The sequence below is a fragment of the Mastigoproctus giganteus genome, chromosome 1, assembly GCF_048544385.1.
Source record: "Mastigoproctus giganteus isolate SK-2022 chromosome 1, ASM4854438v1, whole genome shotgun sequence".
In the NCBI taxonomy this organism is placed as follows: domain Eukaryota; kingdom Metazoa; phylum Arthropoda; class Arachnida; order Uropygi; family Thelyphonidae; genus Mastigoproctus; species Mastigoproctus giganteus.
The window spans coordinates 163,865,853-163,883,120 of record NC_143575.1 but is presented as its reverse complement, the minus strand read 5'-3'; the positions used below and the strand labels follow the sequence as shown (position 1 = coordinate 163,883,120).

The 17,268-nt window shown below is 35.3% G+C and overlaps 2 protein-coding genes and 1 non-coding gene across 5 annotated transcripts in view; 2 read left to right on the top strand and 1 right to left on the bottom strand.

The window, feature by feature from the left end:
• The window catches only part of LOC150091234 (aladin-like), a 343,291-nt gene extending 328,145 nt beyond the window's left edge, over positions 1 to 15,146 (top strand). For both annotated transcript variants that reach the window (XM_090374811.1, XM_090374804.1), the window contains one exon: positions 15,112 to 15,146. The gene's annotated coding sequence lies outside the window, so the exon portion shown is untranslated. The remainder of the gene's footprint in view (positions 1 to 15,111) is intronic.
• Positions 7,610 to 17,268, bottom strand: part of AQP (aquaporin) — a 118,038-nt gene continuing 108,379 nt past the window's right edge. For both annotated transcript variants that reach the window (XM_090374822.1, XM_090374829.1), the window contains 2 exons: positions 15,316 to 15,454; positions 7,610 to 7,978 (listed from right to left, as the gene is read on the bottom strand). In XM_090374822.1, coding sequence (XP_090230948.1) covers positions 7,797 to 7,978; positions 15,316 to 15,454 — 321 coding nt within the window. In that variant the 3' untranslated portion in view covers positions 7,610 to 7,796. The remainder of the gene's footprint in view (positions 7,979 to 15,315; positions 15,455 to 17,268) is intronic.
• On the top strand, positions 9,763 to 9,843 carry TRNAL-UAG (transfer RNA leucine (anticodon UAG)). The gene has a single exon. It is a non-coding gene; the product is annotated as a tRNA-Leu (tRNA).

The following is a 17,268-nucleotide window of genomic DNA, read 5'->3' as shown; positions in this document are numbered from 1 at the left end:
TAGGATATAGATTATTCCAACTATGGAATAATCTATTCATAGTTGAGATCTTCAACCATCCAGTTAACAGTAATTGTGGGAAGCTGTTGAGTGAACATGACTATCATTCCCATGGCAAACATTTGATATCTACACTACAACAAATCTAGACTGTTCTGAAAGAAGGGGAGGACCTATCTGCTGTTGGAAAGGTATACCTAATAAAGTGGCCACTCGTGTATATATATATATATAGCAAGTATAGGGGTGCTATACAAAAACATGCATAGGGGGTGCAATCATCACCAAAATATGAGACTCAAAATAGGGACTCAAACAAGCTGGAATTCGGATGCAGTAGTTTATGAAACTGAATAAAATAATACATATATAAATGTAGATATTACTGTATTGGAGAGAAGCAAAAATAAAGTTTATTTATTTTATTTACTTGTTTTTTTTCTCTCTCTGAAAATTTTGATTTTTGTCATTGTGTTCAATGAAGAAAGATAAGTTAACATATGTCATAATTTATGGGTCCTTCCTTCCAAGATCACTTTGTGTGAAGAGCTGTTTCATTTGATAAAAGCTTCAACAAAGTGTGTCAAAACGAACAAATGGATATTAAACTTGTACTCTTTTCTAAGATCACTCCACATCCCTGAATTTTCTAGGTTGAGCAATTCAGTCTTTCATTAACGAATCTAATACAGGAACTACTTAACTTATGGAAATTTGACTTTACACAAGTTTTTGCTGGCTGGTGCAAACTTTAAAAAATCGTGGTAATGTATTGCATCCCGTAAGAATAAATGGATCGTAAAAATATCGTTATGTTGAACCCAGTAAGACTTTTTTTTTTTTTTTTTTTTTTTTTTTTATTGTAATTCATATCAAGTCCTTGGAAGTTGAAAATTTCGCTATATTGCTAAGCTATTTATCTCTCTAAAAGGTCATATTTATAATGGAAATTGCACTACCCTTTCATCGTTATCATATGTTTCCATGATAAGAATCAATTTTGAACACCTTTGTGATATTTTTCAAAAACACATTTCTGGAGGTCACTACCATAAAACAACAAAAACAATTTGTCCTTTCCCGTTTATTGGGCTTTCTTTTAGTGCCTCTAATTATAAAAAGGTAGTAAACTCGATCTTATTGCATTTGCGCTAATAGTAGGTTCAAGCATTGCTCTGGTTTCCAAGACGTTAAAGTATGCGGTGAAGTCACCAGTGCCGATTCTGCAGCTGCAGAGAAATTTTGTGATATGTTGGAATAAATTATTGATGAAGGTGGCTATTCAACACAACAAATTTTTAACGTTGACGAGACTGCTCTGTATTGGAATAAAATGCCGGATTGAACATGATTTCCAAAGAGGAAAATACAATGCCAGGTTTCAAGGCATCAAATGATAGGGCCACGCTCTTGCTTGGGACTAATGCAGCAGGAGATTGTAGATTAAAACCACTGCTTGTGTGCCATTCTGGACATCTTCGTGCATTTAAGGGCACGAGGATAAAGCCACCTTACCCATGCATTTCAGATTGAACCAGAGAACATGGTTAATCTCTCTCTTTAAGGATTGGTTTAAATGCTGCTTCATTCCCGAGGTTGAAAAATATTGTAAAGATAATGACGTTCCTTTAAAGATTTTGCTTCTATTAGATAATGCTCCTGGACATCCTCCGCATCTAGATGAGTTCAATTCGAACATGGAAGTCATATTTCTACCGCCAAACACGACTTTACTTATCCAACCTATGGATCAGGGCTTTATTTTGAATTTAAAAGCATACTGTTTACGCACAACATTTGCTCAGGCATTGTCTGCAGTAGACAATGAGAAAAATTTTACATTGAGAGACTTTTGGAAATCTTACAGTATTTACCACACCATCTTAAATATTAATAAGGCCTGGGCGAAAATTACTAAAAGTTGTTTAAATGGCACACAGAAGAAAATATGCCCACGGCATGTAAAAGGCTTTGAAGGATTTGAAATATTACATACATGTTGTAATGATCATGTTGCAACCATTATGCATAGTTTAAACATAGATTCTTTGTCAACACAGAAAGAGTGAGAAATTGTGTTCATTATAATATGTCTTAGATATAGCAATTATTGGTTGGTATAACTGATAAGTATAGTCAGTTGCTGAAACTGTAAAATTCAGCTGGCAAGTCAAAAAGTTTAATGATATATGTAGGAGAAATCATTAAGCAAAGAAAAAGCAACATTGAAATATTGAAAGTGTAATAAGTTAATTCATGGCTAAGTGTTGACTGAAAGGGTTAATTATTTATTTATGGTTGCTTATGTATAATTGAGTTGATTATTGATCAAAAAGGCAAATTATTAATGGTAGATTGAACTGATTATTGATTTTAATTGATGAATTGTAGAGGAATCAACAGGAGGGTTATTGGTATAACTGATAAGTATATTGATATTTGAGTTTATTGAGTTTATATTTGATAAATATAAAAATGCCAAAAAAAAGGGTAGCAGACACAGTGAGGATGGTGAAAGTGTTGGGGCAACCGTAATGAATATGAAGGCCAAGATGTGAGAATGGTAACCAGGGAATCAAGACAAATTAAATACAGTGAGTATTTGAAGCCATTTAAGGGAGGAACAGGCAAGAGAGTGAAAAAAAAAAAAAAAAAAAAAGTTCATAAGTAAATTAAAGCAAATTAAGGATAAAGATGGGTTAAGCGACCTAGATGTAATAACTATAGGGGTATAATTTGAATATTTTATATAAGGATAGATGCACACTTAGAAAATCAAGGAACACAGATTATTAGAGGAGGCTACACTGGGGAGATTTCTGCGTTAGGGAATAGTTTTAGTATAAGTTACTGTATATAGAGTGGATATGTATATATGTACAAAGCGGGGGTGGATATTTAGGAGATATAGGAGTATAAAAAAAAAATTATACATAGATCAATTTTTTTAGGGGAACGGTGACGATTGTAGATTGTACAAATTAAAATAGAAATATTTGTTTTGCTAAAATAAATCTAGGAAGGGCGATGAAAAGTGAAAATTAGTATTAATGCCTGAGTATTAATTTAAAGATAGTAAATATTGAGATGGAATATTTAGTTTTAATGTGAATAAAGTTAAAGTTGGAAAAATGTTGGATTTAGTAATGGACAATTTTAGGTGTGAGAATTAAAATAGTAATTAAAAGGTAAACAAGTAATTTAAATAATACAAGAGAATAAACAGAGGCAGCACAATGACTAGAGAAGGAGTGCCATTTGAGAACAGGTGTGAAAGGGTTGCTGAGGGCAAGAACAATAGGACCGTAAAACGGGATTACAAAGCGTCTCTTTTGATCTAAGCCACCATTAGGAAGTAAACAGGAAATGAGTAGACATCCAGGGTTTGCATCAGGGTGACTGATAAATTTGGGTAAGCTCAATATATATTTAGCAGAGGTGTGAAAGCGAAAATGAGTGTTTTGTAGGTGACCTGGCGAACATGAAAAGGTCATACTGCCGTGTGAAAAAAGAATAAGAAATGTCTAGAGAAGGGTTGGTCTGTGTGCTAGGGAGACGGCTGGGGTGAGTTATTTTAGCAAATAGGAAGGAATGAAAAATTAAGCAGAGTATGAGGATTGGTTGCGAGTCCTGAGAAGGCATTCCAAACTTGAGAAAAAAAAGAAAAAGGTTGGAAAAGAGAGGGAAGCGTAGTTGAGAGGTTTCTTGAAGATACATGGGAGAGAGTGGATTGTGGGGGGGTGGGGGTTGAGTGCTGGGGACAGAGTCAGAAGAGCTTAGTAATGTAGGCCCCTGTAAAGAGTCTGAAGGAAAACTCACAAAGGAACTGCTCTTGGGTTCTAGTTCCTACTGCAGAGAATGAGCCAAGTATGTACACCTGTGAATATATCGTCTACACAAGGAGGTGCATCATGTCAAGAGTGCCCCAGAAGTGAACGCATGCCTGTCAGCCTTGAAGGAAAACTGGAGTGCCCAGAAGTGAACATATGCCTGTCTGAACGCAAGGAAATTGGAAGTAGCGGCCATTCTGGAACGTAAGTCTGTTCCTATTTTTTTCTTGAATCCTGAACTCATAAAGCCTAGCTCATAACCTAGCTCTGTAAGGAATGATGAGTGATAGTCCTTTTAAAAAAGGAACATTCCTGTTGTATTAGGCAAGTTGTTACTAAGGTTGAGATAATTTGTTATGAATGTAAATGATTTTGAAATAACATAAGGGTAGTAAAGAGGGATGACTAGTTGTTGTTGTTGTTGTTGTATGTTTTACGGCGCAATGGCAGCTATAGGCCATTATGCACCAGGGATGACTAGAGAGTAACTAAGGTGGAATGAGTGATTTGTAGTAAATATTACTGATGTAAGAGGATACCAGTTGTAATAAATTTCATGGGTTAAAAGCTAAGAGATATAACAAAATATATAGAAACAGTAATAATAGTTGAAATGAGTTTACTGATGTAAGAGATAAAAATTGGTAATGTAAGAGAATGATTGAGTAATCATCGAGGATTCAAATTAAGTAAGATACAACTGATACAAACTAATGTTAATAATTTGTAAATTGAGAATAGTTGATGAGAGAGAGAGAGAGAGAGAGAGAGATAGTGTAGCATACTGTAGTATGGTTCAAATATATGGAAATTGGTATGCTCGTATGTAATCATTTGTTTCTTTTACGTAAATGCTGGCCTCCGTAGCCGAATGGTCAAGAGCGGGAGTGCAGTAGCACACGCTCTTTGAGTAGACCGGGGTTCAAGCCCCTGACTGCTGAATACGGTCGATCTGCCAACCCGCACTGGACCAGCGTGGCAGATTATGGTCCATTTCCATCAGCATGAATTGTTGAGGAGGCTTCCATCCTGCAGTGGGTTGATAATGGCTGCACTTTACCTTTACGTAAATGCTGTATATAATGTTCATTAAAGGTTGTAAATAAATGTGTGTCTTTAATGTTCTGCTAACCCAATTTACATACCCTAGAATCTAGAGATTTCTGTGAATCGCAGTCAGATTTGCGTTTTGTGGGCTGTTTGAGACCTCGGTAGGGTGGAAGTCTGCCAAAAAAGGAAACCAAAAAACCTAATCCCCACAAAGTGTAAAGTAAAGTAAAGTGTAAAGCTATGTGCATTTCACCTGATATCGTATTGAGTTCATAACTGCAGATTTGTAATATTTCATTGAAGAATATTACATCTCCAGGAGTTGCAAATTTTCAATCTATCTTGGATAGTTGTAACTAGATGTATTTCTCATGAAGGCTATGAGTGAAAGTATGTGGTAAAGAATACTTTTGTTGGTTTCATCTGCAAAATTTTATTTCATGTTATATTGCCTCTTGACTTAGAAGCCTTGTTCAACTTAGTTGAATAAGGCTTCTAAGTCAAGAGGCAATATCTGGTATAAAACATCATTGAATTCTCTCTCACTCTCAAAATAAAAATCAAAGATAAAAGAAGGAATGCAGCCAGAGAAGAATATTTCCCTTCCTTCTCTCTCTCTCTCTCTCTCTCTCTCTCTCTCTCTCTCTCTCATCATAAAATTTTTCATCTAAAGACATGAAAATGTAATGAATTGGTTTTCAATGACTAGTAAATACCCTGTATACTGATGATTAATTTTATTTGAATTTGAAACTCCTGTGCACTATTAAGGGAAATTAGTGTCAGAGAATTATAAAAATAATGTCACTATTTAATGTATAAAAAGGAAGCCAAAAGTGCAAATAATTCGGGCAGACTTTTTTTATGCTAAACAAATATCTTTTGAACATTTTCGTCGTATTAACATAAAGGAAAATTGGATAAAGCTATACTTAAGAAAGAACCCTGCTTTTTTTTTTCTTTCTTTTTTTTTTTTTTTTTGTTAGCATGCACTTAAGTCTCTTAGAAGTTGATTAAAGGGAAATGAAAAACAAATTTTAAATTTAAAAGCAGTTCTTATTAAATAAATACAGTGGAGCCCCGACTTACGATGATCTTGACATCCGATATTCTCAGGAGCTGATATACCTTCCATATGATCTTTTATTTTAAGGATCCATGATATTTGCAGGAACCAATGGCTTTCCTATATAGCTAGAACAATACATGGGTGGAAATTTTCAGACACGTGGTGTGTGGAACATTGCTCGTACAATTGTTCTCAACCAATTAGTGTCTTTGTTATGTTCAACAAACATTCCCACATGTTACAGTACTTTAGAGAGTTTCTTTATCTTCTGTTTGATGCACTTGTTCAGTGTGTTTTTGTTAATTATATGTAATTACAGTAATTTAATTGTGGTTATTTTTGAATTTATTAATTAAATAATCATGGCTCTTAAAGCACAAGTTAATAATAAAATTTCTATTAAAGTGAAGCAAGAGATGATAAAAAAACATGGAGTAAAAATTAGTGAATGAGTATGCGAGTATGGTTTTCCTCAATTGACCATTTCTACAATACTTAAACAAAAGGATATTCTAAAGAGTGTTAAAAGTTAGTGATGATTCCACATTGGTGCATAATGGAAGAGACTTTATTGTAGAAATGGAAAAGCTTTTGTTGACATGGATTAGGGCAAAGCAGATGAAGGGTGATACAGTGCCTAGACAATTTATCTGCGAACATGCTAAGCAGATTTAAGTTTCAGATCTATGGCAATCTGAACCTTAAAGCTCCGTCAACCAGTGGCAGTGCTGTACACTTTTTAAAATTTTAAAGCTAGCAGAAGCTGGTTCAAGCGCTTCAAAAAAAGAGCTAATATCAAAAGTGTTGAAAGGCATGGAGAGGTATCCAGTGCTGATTAAAAAAAAAAAAAAAAAGCAGCTGAGGCCTTTAAAATTGAATTCTAAGAGTTTGTTGATTAGGAAGGTTATCTTCCCCGGCAGATTTTTAACGTTGATGAAACTGGCCTCTTCTGGAAGCAAGTGCTCAGGAGAACCAAGGATGAGGCTAGTTTACCTGGGCATAAGCCTATGAAAGATAGGCACACACTCTCTCTCTCTCTCCCTCCCTCCCTTCCTCCCTCCCTCCCTCCCTCTCTCTCCCCCCTATTGAGTGCCAATGCCTCTGGAGATTTCAAGCTGAAGCCTTTGCTTGTGTATCACTCTAACACCCCCCAGAGTATTTAAACAACAAAAGGTCGACAAAGGCATGCTGGGAGTGTTTTGGTGCAGTAACAGGAAGGCTTGGGTTGCAAGATATTTCTTCAATGAATGGGTTGAAGTTTTCTGTCCTTCAGTGAAGAGCTATCTTGAGAAAAATAAGCTTCCTGTGAAAGCACTGCTCCTGCTTGATAATGCCTCAGGCCATTATCCCAACCTTGTTCAATCTCTTGAAGCACAATTTGACTTTGTCAAAGTCAAATTTTTGCCACCCAACACCACTCCTCTTCGTCAATCAATGGGCCAGCAAGTGATAGCAAACTTCCGGAAAATCTACACCAAGAAAATGTTTGCTACTACTACTACTACAAAGAAATTTTAATCAGAAAGTACCATTGAATTCCATAATTCCTAGATAGTTTATATCTGTTAAATTGTCCATTCTTTTCTCATATATATATATATATATTTTTTTTTTTTTGTTTTTCACCCAGTTAATTTGAAATTAAAACTATTTCAAGATATTTAAATAAGTTGGATTTATATATTTCTTTTGGTAATTTTTTTCTGTTACATGGTGTAAAAGTACTATTGTTTTTTTATAGTGCTTGTGGAGACTGTTCTGTATAAAGTTATTAGAAATCTTCATTTACTAAAAGGTTTTTGTACACTCTGAGTGTAATAGATCAGTTGAGAGTATCAAAATTCCTTCTAATCAGCCTTTTCCTTCCTTGAGTTTTCTACTATCCCATGAAGATGCTTAGCAATAAAGCCACCAGTCAGTGCTCCCAACCAGTACACAATGAAATGCTCCACAGTAGTATTTCCTTTACAGCCGAGGGTCAGTGCTGAAGCTAGAATTGGGTTGAAAAATCCTCCAGTTGTGCTGGTGGCTGAAAAGTAATTTTAAAAAATATGTATTTTTATTTTATTTTTATTTTTTTGTCAATAAAATTTTTCTTGTTTTAATTATTCTTATAGGTTAACTTTACAATGTTGTGTTTTTTTTGTTTTTTTTTTCACACCTTGTTTCATGCAATAATACTGCTGAAAGTGTTTGAGAATTATTGATCTACTAGGCAAGCATGCTTTCCATTGTAGTATCCCACAGTAAAAATGGTAACTTTTTATCAAAAGAGAGTTAATAAAAGGAAGGTGGTATGTAAATTTTTACATACATGTTGCAATTTGATATGTACTCGTAATATCACAAGGAATTGTACCGATATTTGCTGGGTGGATATTTCCATAATAATTAATTAAAGTAGTCAAAATATCTATAACAAACTATTAACAAATGAAAAATAAAGAGCAGCTTTATAAGTAAACTAATACAAAATTAAAAAAAAGAAAGTTAACGTAGATATAATCTGTGAAAAGAATAAATATTTACAGTAAAGTAATATGCAACAAAATTGTAAAATTCTTCACGCTGGATGGTGAGAAAGTTAGCTTAGGTGAAAAGCCAAATGATGGAAGCTGTGGAGGCAAGACTGAATTGGGGTGCCTCGTTGCCTTCTGATACATCATCATCCATACCCAGGAAAGACAGAGAAACAATCATCTGCAGTTCGTCACTGGAAGATGGAATCATAGGCATGCAAACTTTGATTTTCTCAGGAGATCAGATGTTGTTCAAATGTTAATCACAACAGGGATGCTCGCATACACCCTATTATGGGAGGTATTATCCTTTATCGCTTTTAATCTTTTGTGTTTTAACTTTGTTTCAATCATAAAGTTTTATTATTTTTAATATGCCCTTAATTCTGCAGTTTCTCATCAGTCATGACAAGATTTATTTTGTAACAGAAACTAGAGGAGAAAAAATAGCACCAGTCCAAACATTACATGTGAAAAAAATTATTCAGTGGATCTCTGACTTCTAATCTCTCTCTCTCTTAGCATGAGCACATCACAGATATAGCTACTTGTGTATCAAAAAAACTGCATTTTCTTTCGTTCGTTCGTTCGTTCATTCTTTTTTTCTTTTTTTTCCTCTCAGCATAACTTTTCTTCTAAATAACTACTCATTCTATACAAATTTCAAAGCTACCCTACTATGGAATATAGTTCCGACATCTAGGGTAGTACTCCTATAAACCTCTTACAAAGTCTCTCCATTCTTGTCTCATAAACATTCATGTTTTGTTTGTCTTTTCTGTATATATATATATATATAATGTCCATTGTTCCCAACTAGTCTGAACAAATGCCTCAAGTAGTGAACATCCAGTCATTGTCCAACTCCAAACTCAGAACTAACTTGTTCTCTTTCTCATTTATTCCTTCTACCTGTGTTCACTTAAAATACCCTTCTTTCATATATATTTTACAAAAATTACAATCTACAGAAATTGAAGGCTAATGTCAAGTATTTTCTGTCTTCTCCGCCTTCAACCATGCATGGTACTAAGTACTATAGGTTCTGATACCTTTTGTGTTTCGGATTTTTTTTTTTTTTTTTAAATCAAATAACCATAAAATTACATATTCTATCAATTGTTAAATTTGAACATTAATATATTCCTTTAGAAACGTGAGAAATTATCATGTCTTGTTTTATTATGATAGTACAGTAAAATCTAGTTAATACAAACTCTGTTTATATAAAGTACTCATTTATATGAAGCACATACCACATTCCCCTGCAAAAGGATAGGCTTTTCTATTAAGGGGTAGTGTGGCCGAGCGGTCTAAGGCTCTGGTTTTAGGCACCAGTCTCATTGAGGCGTGGGTTCAAATCCCACCGCTGCCAGTATGTTTTTTGTGAGTAATCTACAGACCAGGTGATTGTGAAGATTATGACAAAAGCCTCTACATGCAAATGGAATGGGCAAGTAAGCGTCAATGAATTATTATGGGTGATTTCAATTTGCCTCTAATTGATTGGAGTAAATGGGAAGGAAACTCGACATGGGGAACAAAATTTTTAAATCAACTAGATGACTGTTATTTGTATCAACATGTCAGAGAAAGTACTAGAGAAAAGAATATCCTAGACCTCATCATCACACATGAATCAGATGACATAACAGGGCTGACAGTAGAGGAACCAGTAGCAGGAAGTGAACACGGAGTTCTACGGTGGATGATGACGAGAGAGGTAGCAGAAGTAAAAGGCAAAGGAATGGGTTTTAATTTCAGAAAAGGAAATTAAGATGCCTTAAGGTACTACATGGCCTCTATTACCTGGGTAGATATCGCGCTGAGAATGAATACAATTGAACTGTGGTACGCTTTTAAAACATTAATCACAGATGCCTTGAATGCGTATATACCATTAAAAAAATACTCCACGAGAAGGGTTCCAAGTTGGATGAATAGTGAAGTTGCCACATTACTTGAGCAGAAAAAGGTGGCATGGAAAGGTTACAGAGCAATAAAAAGTACTGAAGCCTATAACAGCTACAAGGTGATCTGTAATAGAGCCATAGAAAAGGTTCGACAGGCAAAGGCAGTTTATGAGAAATCACTAGCAAACAGAGCAAAGAGGGGAGGATAAAGAATTCTTCACATATATAAATGCCAAGAAGAGCAGGACAAACCAGATCGGACCTTTACGTAAGGGAAAGGGGATAGTAATAAATACACCAGCTGCCGTTGCAGATGAACTCAACAGTTATTTTGCATCGATATTTACAAATGAAAAGCCTTTTGTGGCAATGGGAAATTGTGAGAGCGAAGTTAAAAAATATGTAATTAATGATATTGAAATTTCGCAAGATTATTTAATGAAAAAACTTTCGAGCCTACAGACCAGTAAGGCTCCTGGAGTTGATGGAATATACCCTATAATCTTAAGAGAGGCAGCAAGCGAGTGCATTGAACCATTGAGGCTAATTATGCGAGCATCACTAGACTCTGGGGAGATTCCCTTGGATTGGAAAAGTGCAAATGTATACATAAGGGTGGCTCTAAAAGTGAAGTTGGAAATTATCGACCTGACAGTCTGACTTCAGTAGTAGGGAAAATCATGGAGGCAATGATCAAGGGTGGAATTCAGGATCATTTGTATCGAATTGAAATTCTCAAGGATACTCAGCATGGTTTTGTAAAGGGAAAATCATGTTTAACAAATCTGGTTCACTATTTCGAAAGGGTCACTCACAAGCTGGATTTAGGGAATAATTTCGACATTGTTTATTTAGATTTCAGCAAAGCTTTTGACTCAGTCCCACATGAGCGGTTGCTTTATAAGCTGGAACAGGTTGGAATCACTGGGAAAATCCTTAGATGGATAGAAGGATGGCTTCAGGGCAGGAGGCAGAGGGTTGTGATAAATGGCTATTCCTCAGATTGGGTTGATGTAAGAAGTGGGGTTCCCCAAGGATCAGTATTAGGACCACTGTTGTTTTTAATTTTCATAAACGACATTGATGAAGGGATAGAGGGCGTGATGTCTAAATTTGCAGATGACGTTAAAATTCGTAGAGTAGTTAATGATCACTGTCAAGCTGAGCTTCTTCAGAGAGACCTAGATAGACTTCAAGAATGGTCAGAAAAATGGCAGCTGTGCTTTAATCCAACAAAGTGTAAGGTATTACACCTGGGAAACAGTAATCCAAAAAAAACTTATTCACTTGGTGGAGTTCAACTAAACCCAGTACTGGAGGAAAGGGACTTGGGTGTTACGATACGGGCAGACATGAAATTCTCTGAGCATTGTAAACAGGTTGCAAGGAAGGCCCATGGTGTCCTATCGATGATCTATCGAACTTTTGCAAGTAGAGATAGGGACGTGATAATCCCATTATATAAGGCTTATGTTAGACCACACTTGGAATACTGTGTTCAAGTATGGAGACCGCACCTAAAGAAAGACATCGAGCTTCTTGAAAGGGTGCAAAGAAGGGTAACTCGCCTGGTGAGATCGGCAAAAGGGCGTCCTTATGAAGAAAGACTTCGAATATGTGGGTGGCACAGTTTGGAAACTAGACACCTTAGAGGAGATTTGATTGAGGTGTTTAAGGCTCTGAGAGGCATCAGTAAAATGAATGAGGACAAAATTTTCAAGATTATAAATGATGCTAGAACTAGGGGACATAAATTCAAGTTACGGGGGGGAAATGTTTAGATTGGACTGCAGCAAGTTTTATTTTAGCCAGCGAGTTATAAATTACTGGAATAAGTTGCCTTCATGGGTGGTAGAGGCCGACAGTTTGGGGACATTCAAAGGTCATCTGGATAGTACTTTCGGGTAAGGGAAGCGCATAGGATGATAGGTTTAATTTCCTTTTTATTTATATTTTATTTTATTTATTTATTTTTTTTTTTTTTGTTTTTATCATTGTTTTGTTCGGATTTTTTTTTTTGGCTGGTGCAGCATAAGCCATAGGCTTTCTTGCACCATGCGGCCGTTACTAATACTAATACTATGTAAATATATTCATTTATTACAAAATTCGATTAATATATATTACAAAGTTCGTTTTCACCCTGTGAGAAATAAATATTGTTATTTTGTACATTTAGTACAAATCTTAGCACAGCTGTCCAATTATTGCCCCTATTATTGTCTGTGGCCACCCGGTTCCCTGATTCCCAAAGCATAGCACTGACTTGCTAGAAATTATTTTTGTGTAAACAAAACCAGTTTATAGTAGCTACAACATAAGTGCATTCTGAAAAACATCATGCTAAATTAACAAAAAAAAATAAAAACAGTTTTTCTAAGTTGTTTACATATACTCCCTCGCTCTCCACAGGATTAGGGTCAGTTGCAATTGTTATGCCAGTTCAAAGAATCTTTTGAACGGTAATCTATTTTTTGTGCCATTTTATCTGAGCTGATGTCTTTTTCGGAACTTGTCTTTATATTAATTTAAAGTTTGTTTGTATTAAATCTCATCTAGTAGTGTTATGGTTACAAAACGTTAACTGACGGAATTGAGCCTGGAAATTAAACTTGAAAATTATACACAAGGCTGATTGGATTGAACTTAGCAAAACGGACATTGTAGAGGAATACAACATCCCTTTACCTACTTCATCTACAATACTGAAAAACCAAAAAAAAATTTGAAGAACTGCATGACATTGGAGTAGCGATAAAAAAACAGGAAACGAATTCCTGGTTCAAAACATGAGGAGCTTGAAACAAAACATTTTGAGTGGTACCAACAAATGCGTGCATTTAATTTGCCAATATCAGGTCCAATTTTGCAAGTAAAGGCAAATAATCTGATTCAGCAACATGGAATTAGCAACTTCAAATGCAGCAGTGGCGGGTTCCAAAGATTTAAAGACAGGAATAACTTGGTTTCGCAAAATGTTTGTGGCGAGTCTGGATTAGTCGACAAGGAAAAGGCTACAGACTGGTTGTTTTCTGTATGGTCCATTCTCAAAAAATATGAGGCGATGATATTTTTAATCTTGATGAGACGGGTTTATTTTATAATTTGTTGCCAAACAAAACATTTGCTATTCGAGGAGAGTTTGTCATGGTGGAAAATTAAGTAAACAAAGACTCACTGTTCTGTTATGCTGCAGTTCAAATGGCAATACAAAACTATGCCCACTGGTGATTGGTAAGTTTTCCAAGCCAAGATGTTTTAAAGAAGTTGACCAACTTCACTGTGGTTATGTGACCAATAAAAGTGCTTGACTTATGGTCAAAATTTTTCAGTCTTGGTTATCAAAAGTGGACAGAAGAATGGCTTCAGAAAAAAGGAACTGAAGATTCTAGATAATTGTACAGCACATTCTGCTTAGACACTTAAATTGACAAATATACGGCTGTTGTTTTTAACCTCGCATTACCATCCATAGCCGACTGGTCTGGAGCAGGAGTGTAGTAGCACACGCTCTTTGAGTTGACCGGGGATCAAGTCCCTGACTGCTAAATACAGTCGATCTGCAAACCTGTACTGGACCATCGTGGCAGATTATGGGCTTTTTTTTTTTTTTTTAACCACCAGTTTTATGCAGCCAACTGGATCAAAGCATTATTTATAACCATAAGGGCGCATATAGAGCCTGCCTGATAAGGTATTTGATCCTCAACATAGGAAAAGGGAACAATTTTCAGCTGAATTGGAATGTCTTGTATGCTATCTGTAATCTTACTGTAATCAAGCAATATGTTTCAGATGCTATCTGAAACATATTGCTTGAGACAGTATTGCATCAAGTGTAATAATCAACTTCTTCAGAAAGAGTGGCTTTGGAGAGAATATCATCAAAAAACATGGTCCGGCAGACAAATGTGATAGCAACATTGCGGAATTTGAAGGAGCTATGGATTTTGTTGGCGAATTTAAAGAGTTTGTGGAGGTACATGTATTTTCTACCACAGCAACGCAACACCAGAAGAACTGCTAAGCACCTAGCAAAACGATGATGTTTTTGTTACCAACAACAGTGAAAGTGAAGAAGCACGTACACTACTATCTAAAAAAAATGCCCAAAGTGCATTGAGCTTAATTAGAGAATGTGTTGGCCTGCTGTAACATTGATAAAGAAACTATTGCATTTTATAATGTCTGTGCTGTAGTTACAAATGCATATAGGCAAAAAATGTGCAAACAACATTGGATTCTTTCTTTAAATTAGATTAATTTTTCAAATAGTTAATGGATTGTATGTCTCCTTTTATATTAAGATTAATTCTTTTACTGTGATACTAAAATATTGTATATATCAAAATATATACTGTACAATATTTTCATTTCCATTAATTACTTTTCTCTTAGTTTATCTTACAAATAAAATAAAATCTTTAAAAAGTGTGTTAATCCTACTGTATTGTTAGACAAGGCTGTTGTTTTAATTATTTTTTATTTTATTAATTTAAATTTATTTATTTTTGATATTGTTATTATTTATTATTATTCTTAAATATATAGTATGTGCCATAATAATAATAAAGGTAAAATTTTGACACTTTTGGGGGACCTCGTTATTACAAGACGTGAAAATTTAGATCCCTTGAACTTTGTATTAACGAGATTCTGCTGAAATTCTAATCCTGTGCAGTGTAAAGTGTACTCAGTACTAATTTACCAGGTGCTATTCACACCTCTAGGAAATTTACTAAAGGAAATGTGGAACCAACCATCACTTCCTTCACATCTATTGGAATAGATAATTGAGTGTGTCTGTGCATATGAATGAAGGTGAGGCTTTCGTTTGTTTGGAAAAGCCTATTTTGTCATAATTTAAAGTACTGTATATGCTGAATAAAACTCATTTCAAGGAAATAAAAAAAAGCACTGCATCGTGAACATACCTCCCAAAACAAGTATAACAGTGGTAATGGAATTAGCCACTATAGAAACTGTTGGACTCCAGTGACTGGATTCAAATGCAACCAGACGACTAAGACATGTAATGAAGCCTTCGATCAAGGCACCATACATCATTGTTACCTGTAATGTAAAGTGTATTATTAAAGCAAAATACACTGTATGTTTAGAAAACTCTATTTATTAAAAACTATTAAAAATTTCTGACTGTGGTTTTAATGATTTTCATTTTCGTAATCAGTGAGAGAAACTGATGTGATCCCTGAAATAAATAATTTTGAATGGTGTAATTAACATAATTATCCACAGCATCACTTTTCAAAAGCTGGTTTCATTGCTTTTGATTTGGGATTAGATTATTATATAGGTTAACAGGGCTAAAAGCAAAAATTAGAATAATAAAAAATTGCATTAAAAATAATGGTAAAAAAATTATTACAATAAGAAATAAACTTAATGTATCCCTATATATTGACAATCCTCTCCCCTTCTGCAAGAAAGGCCAGTGTTAGAGACAGTTGACTGCCCAGGCATCAGAGAGAATAGGCTCAACCGTCATGTAAAACCTTTAATTTCAAATATTAGATCAACAGTCAAAGAGGTGTACTGTTTAGAAATAATAGATATACAGTACAACCAGAAAATAGACTGAAATATTTTTAGACAGGTGGCTAGAGCAAGTTTCATTATAACAGCATTAGTACAGGCAGGCCTCGATTAATTCGTCCCGCGATCGCATCGTGCAAAGCGGAAACGCGTTAATCAAATATCATAACCAATAGGAAAAATTATGGTTGGTCCTTGACCTTCTGGAATGTCCATAAATAATTTTAAAAATACCTTTTAAATAACTTTTTAACTGTATATAATGTAAAAGATAATGAAAATAATTATGGAATTAAATGTTTATTGCATAAAACAGCGGTTCTTAAACTGTGTGCCGTGGAATATTTTAAATTGTCAAGGGAAACACAGCAATACCCAACATCTGTCGGACACCACACAAACTACTAGCTCGAGGTAGTTCACAGTTTTAGCATTTCTTATTAAGTTGTCTGAACCTAACTACTAAACGAAACTGTTAGGTATTTCTTTTGGTCTGGGTGCGCCTTGAAAAATTACTGAGACATTAAAGGTGCCGTGAACCAAGAAACTTTGGGAACCTCTGACATAAAATACACAATGAAGAAATTACTGTTGCGGAAATATTTGAACAGTGTTGACTTTCTCTTTTCATCAATCAATTTCCGATAGCCGACAACAATCTTCTCTGGGCCCTGGCGAAATAAATATCGCAGAGAACATCAAACCTTTTGTTTGAGGTTCTATGCGATACGAAAGATTTCATCTAATTCTTTTACCATTATCTCCTTCGCGGTAACATTTTCATCTGGCTCATTTAAAAATTTGAATTTTTAAATCCAAGTCTGCATTGACTTTATTAGCAGGAGACAAACACGTCTTCTTCCGATGGTTGATGGAACACACCGAGGCGGGCAGCAGGCAAACGTTTGTTTATTGACCGTACGACTCGCGGTAAGCTTAACGTGCAATTCAGATCTTTTTCAACTATCGCATAAAAAAAAGATCGCGTTAACTGGAAATTTGCATCATGTAAAGTGAAAAGTGGTATAATTTTTCAAATAGTGTTAACTGAATATCGCGTTATGCAAGGCCTAGCTGTATTTGAAGAGCAATACAGCATTTATTAGTGTTGCATATAATATGAGTTCTAAGAAAGCAGGTTTTTGTGAAACCTTAGTAGTGGCAAATGATGCAAGGAAGGAAGCTTGCGCAGCATCAGCTAGCCGACCAGGCTAGCCGGGTGGGTAAAGTGCCTGCCTGGCAACCCAAAGGTCGCAGGTTCGAATCCTGCCTCGAGCTTGGATCAGAGTATAAAATGCAAAAACCTTGGGAGGTGCAGAAGCCGATGCGCC